Raw genomic sequence first — 14,240 nt, 5'->3', positions numbered from 1 at the left:
CAGCAGATCTAAAACATCAATAAACTCCATTGTTTTGCCTTCCTTATCAAAGATCAAATTATGGACTAGTGATATAATCTCTTTATTTTCATTCCAATACATCCTGCAGCTGTTCTTTTCCAAGAGGTTTATAGATTTTTTTGTTTATATTTTAAATCCATTCACAGATGTATAAGGAAGTTACTTGCTATAATTGTTTTTATGAGTTTTACTTCACTTATTACTACAATCTATAGCTCTAAGGATGCAAATTCTCTGAGTATGTTACTGTTTTATTGCCACATCATTTTTTTTCATTAGTTTACTGAAGTTTTTCATGACTACAGATTATTTTTGAAATTTGTGATAATTTGTCCAGGCATAGTGGCTCACGCCTGTAATCCCAGCACTTTGGGAGGCCAAGGCAGCGGGATCACCTGAGGTAGGCAGTTCAAGATCAGCCTGACCAACATGGAGAAACCCCATCTCTACTAAAAATACAAAATTAGCCAGGCGTGGTGGCACATGCCTGTAATCCCAGCTACTCGGGAGGCTGAGGCAGGAAAATTGCTTGAACCCAGGAGGCAGAGGTTGCCGTGAGCTTAGATCACATCATTGTACTCCAGCCCGGGCAACAAGAGTGAAACTCCATCTCAAAAAAAGAAAAGAAATAAATTTGTGATAATTTATATAAGTGATGGATAGCATTTATTTCTATCCTATGTACACACTATATACATTATACTACATCATAGTGGTGTTTAAAGCAGGGTTTCTTAACATTGACACTACTGGTATTTCGAACCAGATAAGTCTTTGTTGTGTTGAGCTGTGCTTTGCATTAGGATGTTTAGTGGCATCCCGGGTTCCACGCATTAGACTCCAACAGCACTGCCCATCCCCAGCTGTGACAACCAAAATTGTCACCAGATATTGCCTAATGTACCCCGGAGTGCAAAATCACACTTGATTTAGAATGACTACTTCAATTTAGTCCTCACAATATCCTACATCAAAGTTTCTTTAGTGAGGAATTTAAGAGTCTACCACTTGTGAAAAGTTTCAAGAGTACGATTTCCCTTTGCCTGAGCTCTTAACTACTCAGCTTTACTACCTCTCATGTTGAGTCATTCAGGACATCACTGTCCCATAACTTCAAATAAAAAGTAGGACTTAGCTTTGCCTAGAGTTGCTTGTTGATTTTTAAGTGAGAAATGAAAGAAAATGCATCTGGCTTTAGAGTGATCAAAGAGAAAGCAGCTGGAAGTCAACTACACCTCATCAGAGATCATTCAGACAGAGCCTAGTTTTGGGAAGACATATCTGCTCCTCTACCTCCCCACTTTCCCCACATGGCCTCATCATTATAATATTCTGAAATGCACACTTTGTGTCTTAGCACAGCAACTTATAAGAGACAACATTTCAGAGCTGTGTATTGAACTGCATTAATTGGAACACACTTGCTATTTAGGTTTCATCCCAGGTTCTCAATTAATCCAAGAAGTAGTTGCTGAATTCCGGATACCCAAAACTGTGTTCATTACAAGGTGGTGAGAGAAAAGAGAAAAGGGAAGCGGTCCCTCTGGACTTCAGAAAAGCCCACATCTGATTGGACAAAGGATCAAAGTACAAACAAAGAAAAACCAGAGATCACAAGACTGAGCTTGAGCAAGTGGGTGAGATTGGACATGTGACCAACATCAAGGCAGCTGAAGCCTGAGCCAGGCCCTGTCTGCCCCCTCACCACCTGGTGACCTTTGGGCCCAGCAGCCTTTCTGGATCTCAGTTTTTCATCAGTTAATACATGCGTTTTAGATAAGGCTGTGATGTTTGGAGCTTGTGTATCGACTATGGTGGGTGCCCAATTAGTGGGTAATTAAGTCCTAAACAAATAATACCTTTTCAAACAAACGGTATCTATCCATATGGCACCTTACAGTTTATAATACACTTTCATATTCATTATCTCATTTGGTCCTTACAATGATCTCATGATATTGGCCAGGAAATTATTTTTCCCATTTAAGATGATTAAACTGAGGCTTGGAGAGGCTGGTTAGCAGTGGAGTTAAAACTTTAGTCCACATTTTCTGAAACACAATGTACTTTTCCTTCTGCACCATGATACCTCTTATGAAACATGAGGAAATATTTATCTTTTCTCAATATATCCCTTTTTTGATTTTATCATCAGCTTAAGTTGCCTCATCGGGGATACCTTTATTAAGCCCCTAAATGCAATGGCATATATCCCTCTTGTGTGTTCTCAGAGTATCCTGAACTTAACTCTTTGTAGCACCAATCACTCTGATCATTACTAATCAGTCTCTACTACTAGAGTGTAAACATATTGAGGGCAGGGCCAACATCTTCTTCAGTGTTTCATTCTTGATGTCCACCACAGTGCCTGATGATAGGTGCTCCGTAAATATTTGTTAGATTAACTGAATAGGAAAACTCAGCATAAAATTTGGAGAATTCCTAAACTAGCCACTAAGAAAGTTCAATGTCAAAATTTTATTACGGTTTCCCAGTCCCCAAATAATCCTGTGCATTAATTCTGGGTTCCTAAGAAGCCAAGTAGATTATTCATGTTTTATCAAAATGATTTTCTTCTTCAAACTATAAAATAGAGCACATTTACATTGTCAGTTTCAATAATGTACCCTCACAGATATACTGCCACAAATTTATGACTATAATATTGGGTAAATGGATAGATGAATTGCTAAACCTTAAATTAATATGTGTGTACTAGATTTTCTGTTAACTAGATATCAGGTTCATGCATGCAAGCACTTCCAGAAGACAATTATGTAGGCAACACCATAATTTATGATTATTAATGTTTTTGTTATTTTTACAGGGTCTAATCAGCATGACTCAACCACAGACTTCTGGTTCATTTACATACTATCCATAATGTCCACCTTCTGGATCATAGTTACCTTTGAAAGATTTTAACTTTCAAAAGATCAGAAAAGGAAAGAGAAATTTATATCAGGTGATATTTGGAATGGGGGGGATGCATAACTTAAATGCGTAAATAACTGATACTATTACTTTGCTATATTCTTTCATTATTTTGAACATCCTTAAATAAATGAAGGAGAGGGGATCACAGAAATGGTAAGACAATGAAAAGGGAGTAGAAACTGTTTACCAAGGTCCAAAAAGTTGTGTTCTTCCTTAAAAACAAGGCAAGAGTGGGCTGAACACGGTCGTTCATGTCTGTAATCCCAGCACTTTGGGAGGCCGAGGCAGGTGGGTCACTTGAGGTCAGGAGTTCGAGACCAGCCTGGCCAACGTGGTCAAGTGAAACCCTATCTCTACTAAAAGTACAAAAATTAGCGAGGCATGGTGACACACAGCTGTAGCCCCAGCTATTCCAGAAGCTAAGGCAGGAGAATCGCTTGAACTGGAGAGGTGGATGTTGCAGTGAGCCGAGGTTGCAGTGAGCCAAGATCGCACCACTGCACTCCAGCCTGGGCCACACAGAGATACTCCATCCCCCCCCCAAAAAAAAAAAACAAGGCAAGGCGAGGGTAAAGGGCATTTAGCAAGTGGCCTCTGAGTACATTTCGGTCCAAGTGTAATTTTATATGTATATCAATCATTGATCTTGATTTTTTTTTTTTCTTTTTTGGTATGTCCCATAGGATTTTCTGGAGACGGCAGGTTCACTTGCGGACAGGAATTCGGCCCAGCACTATTACCAGCTCCTTCCCTCAGCTCATGTCCAATGTGGATGCAGCTTACGAAGTGGCTGAGAGGGGCATTGCTTACTTCTTCAAAGGTACCCTCCAGATCTCTCAATGAAAGAAATGGCAGGGCTGCAGTGCCCCCTCCATTTGGCGTATCTAGCCCTGCCAGCATTTTCCAGTCATCATGGAGCACATTTCAGTTGCTCTTTGTCCTCAGGTTGGGTATGAAATGCCACCTACATTTGTTATACCCGACATTGTGTAACAATGAAAGTGATGGCAGTGGCCATTAAGCTTCTCGGAACCATGCCTGTTAGGCTAGTAAGGCACTGTGTTAGGTGATAGCGCCCAGGGAGCTAAAAACCTGGTCACTGCCACACAGGACCTCTGCTCAGAGTGACAGTGTATACTCTACTGGGACACTAATAAATAAAAGCCAACGCGGAACTCAGTGGGAGGTAAACAATACCCTTCCTTCTATGCTGTGGTCAGAAGCAGCCAGGAGACGAGGACACCTTTGACTTCAGGAGGTGGATACACATACCAATCTCTGGCTCTAGCCTTTACTATTTGAGTGACTTTGCAAAGTTATCTAATGGCTCTGAGCTCCAATTCTTCCTCCGCAAAGTGATTATGGCAATACAAACCTTGAAGATGTGGTGTGACAATGGCTAGTCAATGGAAGTTATCCAGTAGGTAATAACTAGCAGTTTCAGCTTATATGTTCTTGATACGGAGAGATAAGGTTAGAAAGCAAGTGCCAGCTTAAGTAAAAATCATGGCATTTGCATGTCACTTGCCCATTCTCTCTCGTAGATCTCTGAAGGTGAAATGAGATTATAAATGAAGAATATCTTGAAAGACATAACATGTTAAATGTAAAACACAATTGTATCAATGTTATTGCTTTCTTAAGGTATAACTAGGGAATTTTACCTCCAGAGAAGTTTGAAGTCTTTTACTGAACTGAGTAGTTAGAAGCTTATATCTCCTGTTGGGTTATAGCCATGGCAAGTATCCCATAGACTAACACCATTTATGAGCCTTCATAGAAATCTTTATGAGAGAAGTGCATCAACATGTGGTGCAGAGTTTTCATAAACTTTAATTTCTGTTTTCAGGTCCCCACTACTGGATAACAAGAGGATTCCAAATGCAAGGTCCTCCTCGAACTATTTATGACTTTGGATTTCCAAGGCACGTGCAGCGAATAGATGCTGCTGTCTACCTCAGGGAGCCACAGAAGACCCTTTTCTTTGTGGGAGATGAATACTACAGGTATGCCTTTTTTCCTTTTGACTCTCTATATGTATTCAATGAGAAGGATTAAAACAACAACAAAAAAAACACAAAACCCTTCCATGAAAGAGTGCAAGGCAAGTTTGCAATAGGCCTGTTGACTCTTTTCAGCCACTGGGGTGCCAATTACAGATGGTTGACTGTCTTCAAGATATGGAATCATCCAAATAATGAGTGAAACCTTCATTCAACAATCTCATTGTTTGATCTCTAGGACATGACACATCCTGATCTTTCAATGCACTCATTAACTGGACACCTAGTGGCCTAAAAGAGTAGATGCAGCATCACCAAATCCCTAACTACCCTCTGAGAATGCCTGACTTTGCTATTATGTGAGCATAAAATGCATTCCACAATACTCCATGATTTAGGGCAAAATGGAGATGGTCCTGACTATGGGTCTCTTTGAAGTATAGTTCTGCTGGAAGGAAAAGGCCTTATTTCTTAGTCCTTTTATCCAGCCTAGAATATGAGGATCCTTCTTATCCAAAGGAAACCATATAATTTCAATTCCTGTCCTCAGGGGCTTTGTATGAGCAAATCTGAATTAGGTGTCATCTGTCATCCAATCACTGCACAAAGGGTCACACCTTATCTTAGCTACTGAGTTTCTATCCTTAGTTGACTCATGTTGAGGAACGAGTGGAGCCCCTTCAAAGATCACCCCTGCCTCTGCACACCTTCCCTCTGTTCCCAGTTTTCTCTTTTTGCCTGTTTACCTAAACATCTGAAGATAAAAGCAAAAGCAGATTCTAAGCAGGTGACAATGCTAGACACCTTAGGCTCATGAAAGGGTCTTGAAGAAAACAGAGCACCCAACTTTGTTCCAAGAGCTTTCATTTTATTTCCTATCACATATTTTAAATAATCATTTTTGTGATATAAAAGAAATTTTAAAATAGATATTTGTCATCTTATTCTGATTCATATTTTCTTCCCCAATTTGGAGTTGAGAAAATAATATAAGTGAGGCACACATACATTTCATAAGAAAGCAAATTTCTTGTATAAAGAAAGAATTGCAAACAAATATGGATTCTGCTGACTCTTCTGGGCCACTGAGAGCCATGGAAGCATTGCTTAGTGTCATGTGGTGTCATGAGCTGTCACTTCCAGACCAGTGTTTAAGCCACTAGGTCAGCTATTTTTCTCTCAGACCTTCCTTTTTAAAACGTGATGACAGGAATTCACTTATTGAGGCCCTAATATCTGCAGGACAGAATATGATTCTCTAAAGTCTTTCTTTAAGATAAGGTGGCTGTAGTCACAGAGCAGATATACAGGAAGATAGGTATTGAGAAATCCAATTCCCCTGCTGAATTTTCAGAGAATAAAATCAAGAGAAGCATGTGTAAGCATGTGTGTTGGAGTATGAGGGCGTTTATGTTAGGATTATTCAGTTAACGTTTTAAAGGGTATTCACAGTGTGATTCTCAATGGGGGAATTAACCACTCTCCCATTGTCTCTCTTGCCCATTTATCACCTGATCTTTGGTCTAATCTACCACCCACCAGCACCTGCAGTAAAGCATATACCTTCAGTCAGGCTGAATTGAAGCCTAACAGCCAAGTTAAGAGATGTGGGCAGAGGTTCAAAATTCTCTGTAAGTTTTAGGATGGGGAAGTCAAGGCTCTCTGATTTTAGTGATGCTCATTGCCCCCAGAGAAAATCATACTGTCCTTTCCAACTGGCCCTCTGTGAGTATCTACTAAGGAGAAGTCTTTCATAATCTAGATAAATAGATTCACCAAAAAGTTGGTCTAGAGCATTAACTAAAATGTTAACAAGCTCATTTTTCTGGTTAAGAAAGGAAACCATGGTAGGCACTTCTAACCTTCCCAGGTTACGGAGAGTGTTAAGTGATACAATGCATGCAGACACAGACACCTAGCAGTGTCTGCACAAAGTAGGTGCTCAAAAAGAGTTATTGTTCAGCAACAGTAGGAACTTATATGGTAATTAACAAATAATTTCATAACAACTTGTGATGCTTAGCAAATTGCTTAAACCTCAATATTTCTCTGAGCAGCGATTCAGTCAAAAATCTCATCAAAGGGAATTTCCTTTTTAAATACTGAAGGCCCCAAACATTGGACTGAAATTGCTGCTTTTGGCAAAACATAGACACTCCCATCAGCAATGGGAATCTTCTACTTTACACACTCCAACACACACACTGGTGTATGCCCCAAGGAGTAAGACAACCCTGACCTATAGCTCAAAAGTTTAGAGAAAGCTATTGTACTGGCCCTATTCATAAACACCCCTGAATTCTGCACAGTGTGCTTTACAGGGCCTCATATGTGTGACATCTTAATGTCATGTGAAGTCCTCTATTGGTTTGAAATTTAATTTAGCCATTAGTATCAGAAACCCCAAAATAATTGTGGCTTAAACACATGAGGGTTTGTTTTTCTTATATATATAAAAAGTCTGACAGTTTGGTATGGCTGACTGGTGATCACCAGGGACCCAAGTTCCCTTAAACATTTTGCTCCGCTATTCTTAACACATACTTCCATTCTCATGGTTGCCTCATGACTCGTGGTGGCCAGGGGAGCTTTAGTCATTACATCCCTACTATAGAAGGATGCAACTGCAAAGAAAGGACAAAGGAGACAAATGAAGTTTTGTAGGTAAGCACATGGCCACACTCAAAAATATGGAAGGTCCCAAGCCTCAAGTTATGGAATAAGAATTTCACTACATTGACATCCACTGAAAGTGTGTTAGGTCTTATTCATCTTAGACATTTATCAGGTTCTTCCTTGCCCCTCATGCTACTTCACTCTGTGACAGAGGAATGTGCCAAGAGAAGAAAAGTCTCTGGAAATTCTCCAAGAACTCCCAGAGTTTGGACCCAGTTTTAGTGAATGAAATGCCACAAGGAAATGACCGAGGAACTTCCTCCACAGAGGATTGAAGGTTGGCCTAGGGCCAGGTTGGATTAGACTCTAAAAGGGAGAACCCATGTCTCTGTGTGGTAGTTACTTACAGGGGAGCAGCACACAGAGGACCACAATGTCAAATCCAAATAGGAGGCTCTACTATGTTGATGCCATTACATGCTATATCAGCAAATGACATATTGGTTAAACTTTGCCAGCTAGAGCCACTTCCCCTTACTTTTATTCCTTCCTTTTCTCTTTCTAGCAGGCCCTAATGGTTCCACCAGTTTTTCATTTTTTACATTATTTCCACTTCCTATGGCTAATTTCTTCTTTTAGATGTTCTCCCTCGCCTACCAGTAGCACAGCAGTGGCTACATCAAGGGATTTCTGGGGGAAGGGGATGTCAACACCTCCATAATTCTTCAAGATAGTCAATGATTTCTGAATTTCATGCAAAGTGACTTGCAAATCTGCAGGTCCTACCCCTTTTCAATCATATTGCCCCTCTACCATGAATCAACTCTTTCTATACAGTCAGACTCAGGACATCATTGCTGCAAAGTAGAATATGTCTTCCATATTCTCTCCTTCCTGAATGCCTCAGAAATACTAGAAATAGATGTTTTTATCTGAGGATTTTATAGTCACCATAAATAAATAAATAATAAGTAACAAAAAGAAGTAAGATGAAATAGGGTTAAAAAATCTTGTTTTTTCACGTTTTAAATTTTAAAAAATTTGTGACTAAACTACCACATTCAACCTACATTTGTTAGACATATTATGTGTCAGCCTGTGTACTAGTGACATTCAAGAGAAGGTGTAGAGTTTGCTGGTTAAGAATGGGCAGAAGTAAAAGAGTCCTAGTGTTCATCTTAACTCTACCAACAATCATCTGGCAATTTGGATCACCTTTCTGCCTTAGTTTCATCATCTGCAAAATAGGGGTAGAAATACTATACACTTCCTAGAATTATGGCATTGAAAGAGAAAAATGTGAAATGCCTGTCACATAATAAGCATTCAGTTCATGTTGGGTGAACAGGTCTTACAGTTGAGGGTAAATACATAGATAAATAACTAACAGAAATCCAAGTGCCAAAAGTGCCCTGATTCAAGACTTCAGGGAGATCAGTGGGTCAAAACAAAGAGGATATGGCCAACTTAGCAAAATTATCAGGAAATAATTCTTAGAGGAAGTGATGGCTGAGCTCCATTTTGAGAGTTGTGTAGGAGTTTCCCAGACAGAGGCTGAGGTGCAGGTGGGTGGCTTCCAGGCAGAGAAAGCAGTTAAAGCAAAGGCACTGATGCACAAAATAGCATGTGAGCATGGGGAAAACCTCAAGCAGTTCAGTATGACTAGAATATAGACTAAAATCAAAACGGTGGCCCAAGGAAACCAGGGTAAAGATCAGGTAGGGTCAATGCTTTTCTAGGGAGATCAGTGTTTATTCTGCAGAGAAGAGGGACATGTTAAATATCTTCGACAAGGGAGAAACTCAGTAAGATTCATGTTATAAAAATAACACTCTGCCAGCAATGCGACTGTATTAGAGGGAAATGAGACTTGAAACCAGAAAAACTAGTTAGGCCAAAAGGCAGTGGAAAGCATACTCAAAGTTCTCAAAGAAAAAACTCAACCAAGAATCTTACATCCACCAGAGTTATCTTTCAAAAATGAAGGAGAAATAAAGGCATTCCCAGAGAAACAAAAACTGAGAGAATTTGTTACTTGCAGATTGTCTAACCAGATATACTAAAGAAAGTTCTTTAGGCTGAAAGTAAGTGAGCCTAGATAGCAATTCAAGCCCCCACAAATATCCAGAGAGCATCAGTAAGTGTAATTATGTAAAAGACAGCATAAATGCACATTTCTTCTTCTTTATTCTCTTAATTTAAAAATGGAAAATCAATTATATTAAACAATGTGCATATTATTGCATATTTGTATTGTTAAGGCTACAACATGTAGAAAGAAATATATTTATCAATAACATGAAGGAAGTAGGTGGGAGCACAACTGTATTTGACTTAAAAAAAAAATGACACTAGATGGTAACTAAATTTCATAGGAACGAAAGAACAGAACCAGAAATGGCAAATAAGACAATTAATGCAACAAAAGCTGCAAATATATACATCTTATCTTTTCTCTTCTCAGCTTCTTTAGAAGACATTAAATTATATAAAATAATAATTGTAACAATTAATTTGGGGCTTCAGATGTATATTGATATAATACGTATAACAATAATAACACAGAAGGAAGGGAAGAGAAATAGAGTTAAATAGGAGTAATGTTTCTATATCTCACTGGAATTAATTTAGTATAAGTCTTAAGATTTTTGTAAGTTAACATGTATATGGCAAGCCCTACATCAACCACTAAGGAAATCACTTAGGAAAATATAGTTAAACAATTATAAAAGAAATTAAAATGTTACATTAGAAAATTTTTACTAATGCAAAAGAAAACAGTGAGGATGAATAGAGGAACCAAAAAGACATGAGTTATATAGAAAACAAAAAGTAAAATGGCAAGCATAAATCCAACTTTATCAATGACTTTAAATGTGAATAAATTAAACAGTCTAATCAAATGGCAAAGACTGCCAGATTGGATTGTAAAAAACAAGACCCAACTATACGCTGTCTACAGGAGATACATTTTAGGTTCAAAGATACAAATAGATTGAAAGTAAAAGAATGGAAAAAATACGTCAGCAAATAGCAACCATAAGAAAGCTTGAATGGCTATACTATTATCAGGCAAAACAGACTTTGAAATAAAAAATGCTACTAGCAATAAAGAAGGACATTTTATAATGACAAAAAGTCAATATACCATGAAGACATAATTATAAACATATGTGCATCTAACACAGGGCCCCAAAAATGTATGAAGCATTAATTGACAGAAATGAAGGGATAACTCAATAATGAAACAATAATAAAGATTTCAATACCTCACTTTCAATAATGGATAGGACAACTAGAGAGATCAACAAAGAATAAAAGACTTGAACAATACTATAAACCAACTAAACCTAACATATATCTATAGAATGCTATACCCAAAAAGAGCAGAATACACATTCTTTTCAAGTGAACATGGAACATTCCCCAGAACAGACTATATGTTAGGCCACCACACAAGTCTCAACAAATTTAAAACAACTTAAGTCATACAAGTATCTCGTCTGATCACAATAGAATAAAGCCAGAAATCAGTACTAGAAAGAAAACTAGAAAACTGACAAATATGTGGAAATTAAACAACACACTATTAAACAACCAATAAGTCAAAGAAGAAATCACAAGGGAAATTAGAAAGTACTTAGAAATAAATGAAAATTAAAATACAACATACCAGAACTTATGTAATGCAGTGAAAGCAGAACTCAGAGAAAAATTTATAGCTATAAATGCCTATATTTAAAAAGGAGAAAAATCTTAAATCAATAACTTCACCTTCCACTTTGAGGCACTGGAAAATCAAGAACATATTAAACCTAAAGCAAGAAGAAAGAAGGAAATACAAATATTATAATGCAAATAAATAAAGTAGATGATAAATAAACAGTTTGAGAAAACCAACAAAATTAAAGATTGGTTCTTTGAGAAAATAAACAAAAGTGACAAACTTTCTACTAGATTGACCAAATAAGAAAGAAAAAAAATTTTTTTTTGAGGCAGAGTCTTGCTCTTCCCCCCGGGGCTGGAGTGCAGTGGCGCGATCTTGGCTCACTCACTGCAAGCTGCACCTCCTGGGTTCACACCATTCTCCTGCCTCAGCCTCCCAAGTAGCTGAGACTACAGGCACCCGCCCCCATGCCTGGCTAATTTATTTTGTATTTTTTAGTAGAGACGGGGTTTCACTGTGTTAGCCAGAATGGTCTCAATCTCCTGACCTTGTGATCCGACCGCCTCAGCCTCCCATAGTGCTGGGATTACAGGCGTGAGCCACCGTGCCCGGCCAAAAGAAAAAATTTAAATTACTAAAATCAGAAATAAAAGAGGAGACATTACTACCCACCTTACAGAAATAAAAAGGGTCATAAAGGAATACTGCGAACGATTGTATACCAATAAATTAGGTAACTTAAATGAAATGGACAAATTCCTAAGAAGACACAATCTAGTGAAACCAAGTCAAAAAGAAATACACAGTCTGAATATACCTACAATAAGAAAAGAGATTAAAGTAGTAATCAAAAACTATCCACAGAGAAAAGCCCAGGTCCAGAAGCATTCACTGGTAAATTCTACCAATACATTTAAAGAAGAATTAATATCATTTTTTAACAAACTCCTCCAAACCTTAGAAGAGAACAGAATTAATACCAGTTTTTCACAGACTTTTCCAAAACATAGAAAAGAAGAAAACACTACCTAACTCACTGAAGTAAGCATTACCCTTATACCAAAACCAGACAGAAACATCACAAGAAAATAAAGCTTCAGACCAGTATCTATTATAAATATGGCTACAAAAATCCTCCAAAAACACTAACAAACTAAATCCAGCAACATATAAAAAGAATTATACACCAAGACTAAGTGCGATTTGTCACAGGAATTCGAGATTGGTTTAATATCCAAAAATCAATTAATGTAATGTACCATATCAATAGAATAAAAACAAAAATCATATAATCATCTCAATAGATGCAGTAAAAGCATTTGGCAAAATTCAACATTATTTCATAATAAAAAACATTCAACAACCTAGGAATAAAAAAAATCCCTTCTCAAATCAATAAAGAGCATCTATGAAAACCCATAGCTGATGGCATAGTCAGTGGTGAAAGACTGGATGCATTTCTCCTAAAAATCAAAAACAAGACAAAAATTTCTGCTCTCATCTCTCCATTCACATTGTACTGGAGGACCTAAACAAGAGAATTAAATAAGAATAAATGAAATAAAAATTATCCGGATAGGAAAGAAAGTAAAACTATTTCTTTTTGCATATGGTATTATCTTTTAAATAGAAAAACCCTAGAGAATACTCTAAAAAACCTTTTAGAAATAATAAATGAGTTCAGAAAGGTTGAAAGGAATGAGTTCAATGTTTTAATCAATTGCGTTTTTATACACCTCAACAAACAATTTGAAAATGAAATTAAGAAAGCACTTCCGCCTGGAATAGCATCAAAAAGAGTCAAATACTTAGAAATAAATTTAACAAAAGAAATGGAAAATTTCGTTTTGTAGTCTGAAAACTACAAAACATTGTTGAAAGAAATTAAGCAAGATCTAAATGGAGTGATATCTCATGTTCATGAATCAGGATATTTTTAAGATGATAGTAGTCCCCAAATTGATCTGTATCAATCAACACAATCTCTATCAGAGTACCATTAGTTTCTTTGTAGAAATTGTTAAGTTTTTCTTGAAAGTCAAAACTCACGGGCCTAGAATAGCCAAAATATCTTTAAAAAGAACAAAGTTGGAGGATTCGTACTTCCCAATTTCAAAATTTACTACAAAGAAACAGTAACTAAGACTGTCATATTAGCATAAGGATAGCCGTATATGTTAGTAGAATAAAATTTAGAGTTCAGAAATAAATCCATGTATCTATGGGCAGCTGATTTTTGACAAATATATAAAGTCATTCAATGGAGAAAAATGGTATCTTCAACAAGTGGTGCTGGAAGGAGTGGATAGCCACATGCAAAAGAATGGACTTAGACCCCTACCTCACAACATATACAAAAATTAACTCAAAATTGATCAAATTCCTTAAATATAAGAGCTAATATGACATAACTCTTAAAGGAAAATACAAAGATAAATCTCCATGAGCTTGGATTTAGCAATGAATGCTCAGATACAACACCAAAAGCATAAGCAAAAAGAAAAAATGGACAAGTTAGGCTTACTCAAAATTAAAAACTTTTCTGCTTCACAGCACACTATCAACAAAGTAAAAAGACAACCCAAGGAATGGGAAGAAACGTTTGTAAGTCATATATCTGATAAAGAACTTGTGTCTAGAATATATAAAGGACTATTCAATTAATAACAAAAATAACTCAGTTAAAATATAAGCAAAAGATCTAAATAGACATTTCTCCAACAAAGATATACAAATGGCCAGTAAGCACATGAACAGATGCTCAATATCAATAGTCATGAGAAAAATGCAAATGAAACCCACAGTGAAATACTTCTTCACACCTACTAGAATGCATTGTCAAAAAGTCAGATAATAATAAGTGTTGGTGAGAATATGGAGAAATCAGAACCCTCATATATTGGTAGCAGAAATGCAAATTAGGAGTCACTTTGGAAAGCAGTCTCTTTCTCCTCAAAAAGTAGAAAATAGAATTATCATTTGACCCAGAATTCCAC

At 37.1% G+C, this 14,240-nt stretch overlaps 1 protein-coding gene across 1 annotated transcript in view; it reads left to right on the top strand.

Moving 5' to 3' along the window:
* Nucleotides 1-14,240, top strand: part of MMP20 (matrix metallopeptidase 20) — a 48,505-nt gene that overhangs the window by 26,912 nt on the left and 7,353 nt on the right. The window contains exons 7-8 of the mRNA XM_008020664.3: nt 3,642-3,778; nt 4,808-4,964. Of these exons, the coding sequence (XP_008018855.1) occupies nt 3,642-3,778; nt 4,808-4,964 (294 nt within the window). The remainder of the gene's footprint in view (nt 1-3,641; nt 3,779-4,807; nt 4,965-14,240) is intronic.

This window comes from Chlorocebus sabaeus, chromosome 1, assembly GCF_047675955.1.
Source record: "Chlorocebus sabaeus isolate Y175 chromosome 1, mChlSab1.0.hap1, whole genome shotgun sequence".
Taxonomy (NCBI): domain Eukaryota; kingdom Metazoa; phylum Chordata; class Mammalia; order Primates; family Cercopithecidae; genus Chlorocebus; species Chlorocebus sabaeus.
This window is presented reverse-complemented; position numbering and strand designations above follow the sequence as displayed.